Source organism: Egretta garzetta, unplaced genomic scaffold (genome assembly GCF_000687185.1).
Source record: "Egretta garzetta isolate BGI_Z169 unplaced genomic scaffold, ASM68718v1 scaffold609, whole genome shotgun sequence".
Classification (NCBI taxonomy): domain Eukaryota; kingdom Metazoa; phylum Chordata; class Aves; order Pelecaniformes; family Ardeidae; genus Egretta; species Egretta garzetta.
Window position 1 is genome coordinate 88221 of NW_009260771.1, and position 448 is coordinate 88668.

Below are 448 nucleotides of genomic sequence, written 5' to 3' on the forward strand. Positions count from 1 at the left end.
AGGTTGAAGAGGGTGTTGAGGATGTGGAAGCGCTTCATGTCATCCCGCTGGATGAACTTGTTGGGGTAATAGTGGAGGATTTCGGCCCTGGGGAGGGAGGACGGAGTTGCAGCCCAGGCTGGAGGCCCACCCCGTGCCCCCCCACCAGCCCCGGGGGGGTCCCAGACTCACCCCTTGAGGAAGCGGAAGCCATGGGCGCAGACCAGCAGGTTCCCGTGGGAATCCACCTTCAGCAGGTTCCCATACAGGGCATCGAACACCAGCCCCCTGCACCACAGGCACTTGTCAGCAGGCGGGGGTCTCACCGACACCCCCACCCTGTGCAACCCCCCCCGAAAAACTCACCGGGTGGGGAAGGTGGGGTCGTACTTGTAGGCCAGGATCTCGTGGGGATACCCGATGGAGACGAGGTGCTCCAGCAGCAGGACGAAGGCCAGCTCCTCGTAAT

At 63.4% G+C, this 448-nt stretch overlaps 1 protein-coding gene across 1 annotated transcript in view; it reads right to left on the reverse strand.

The window, feature by feature from the left end:
• LOC118453048 (cytosolic purine 5'-nucleotidase-like) overlaps positions 1-446 on the reverse strand; it is a gene marked incomplete at its 5' end in the record, with an annotated part of 3326 nt that extends 2880 nt beyond the window's left edge. Inside the window, 3 exon segments of the mRNA XM_035901645.1 lie at positions 2-87; positions 172-267; positions 346-446. Coding sequence (XP_035757538.1) covers positions 2-87; positions 172-267; positions 346-446 — 283 coding nt within the window.
• Between the last annotated feature and the right edge of the window lie 2 nt (positions 447-448).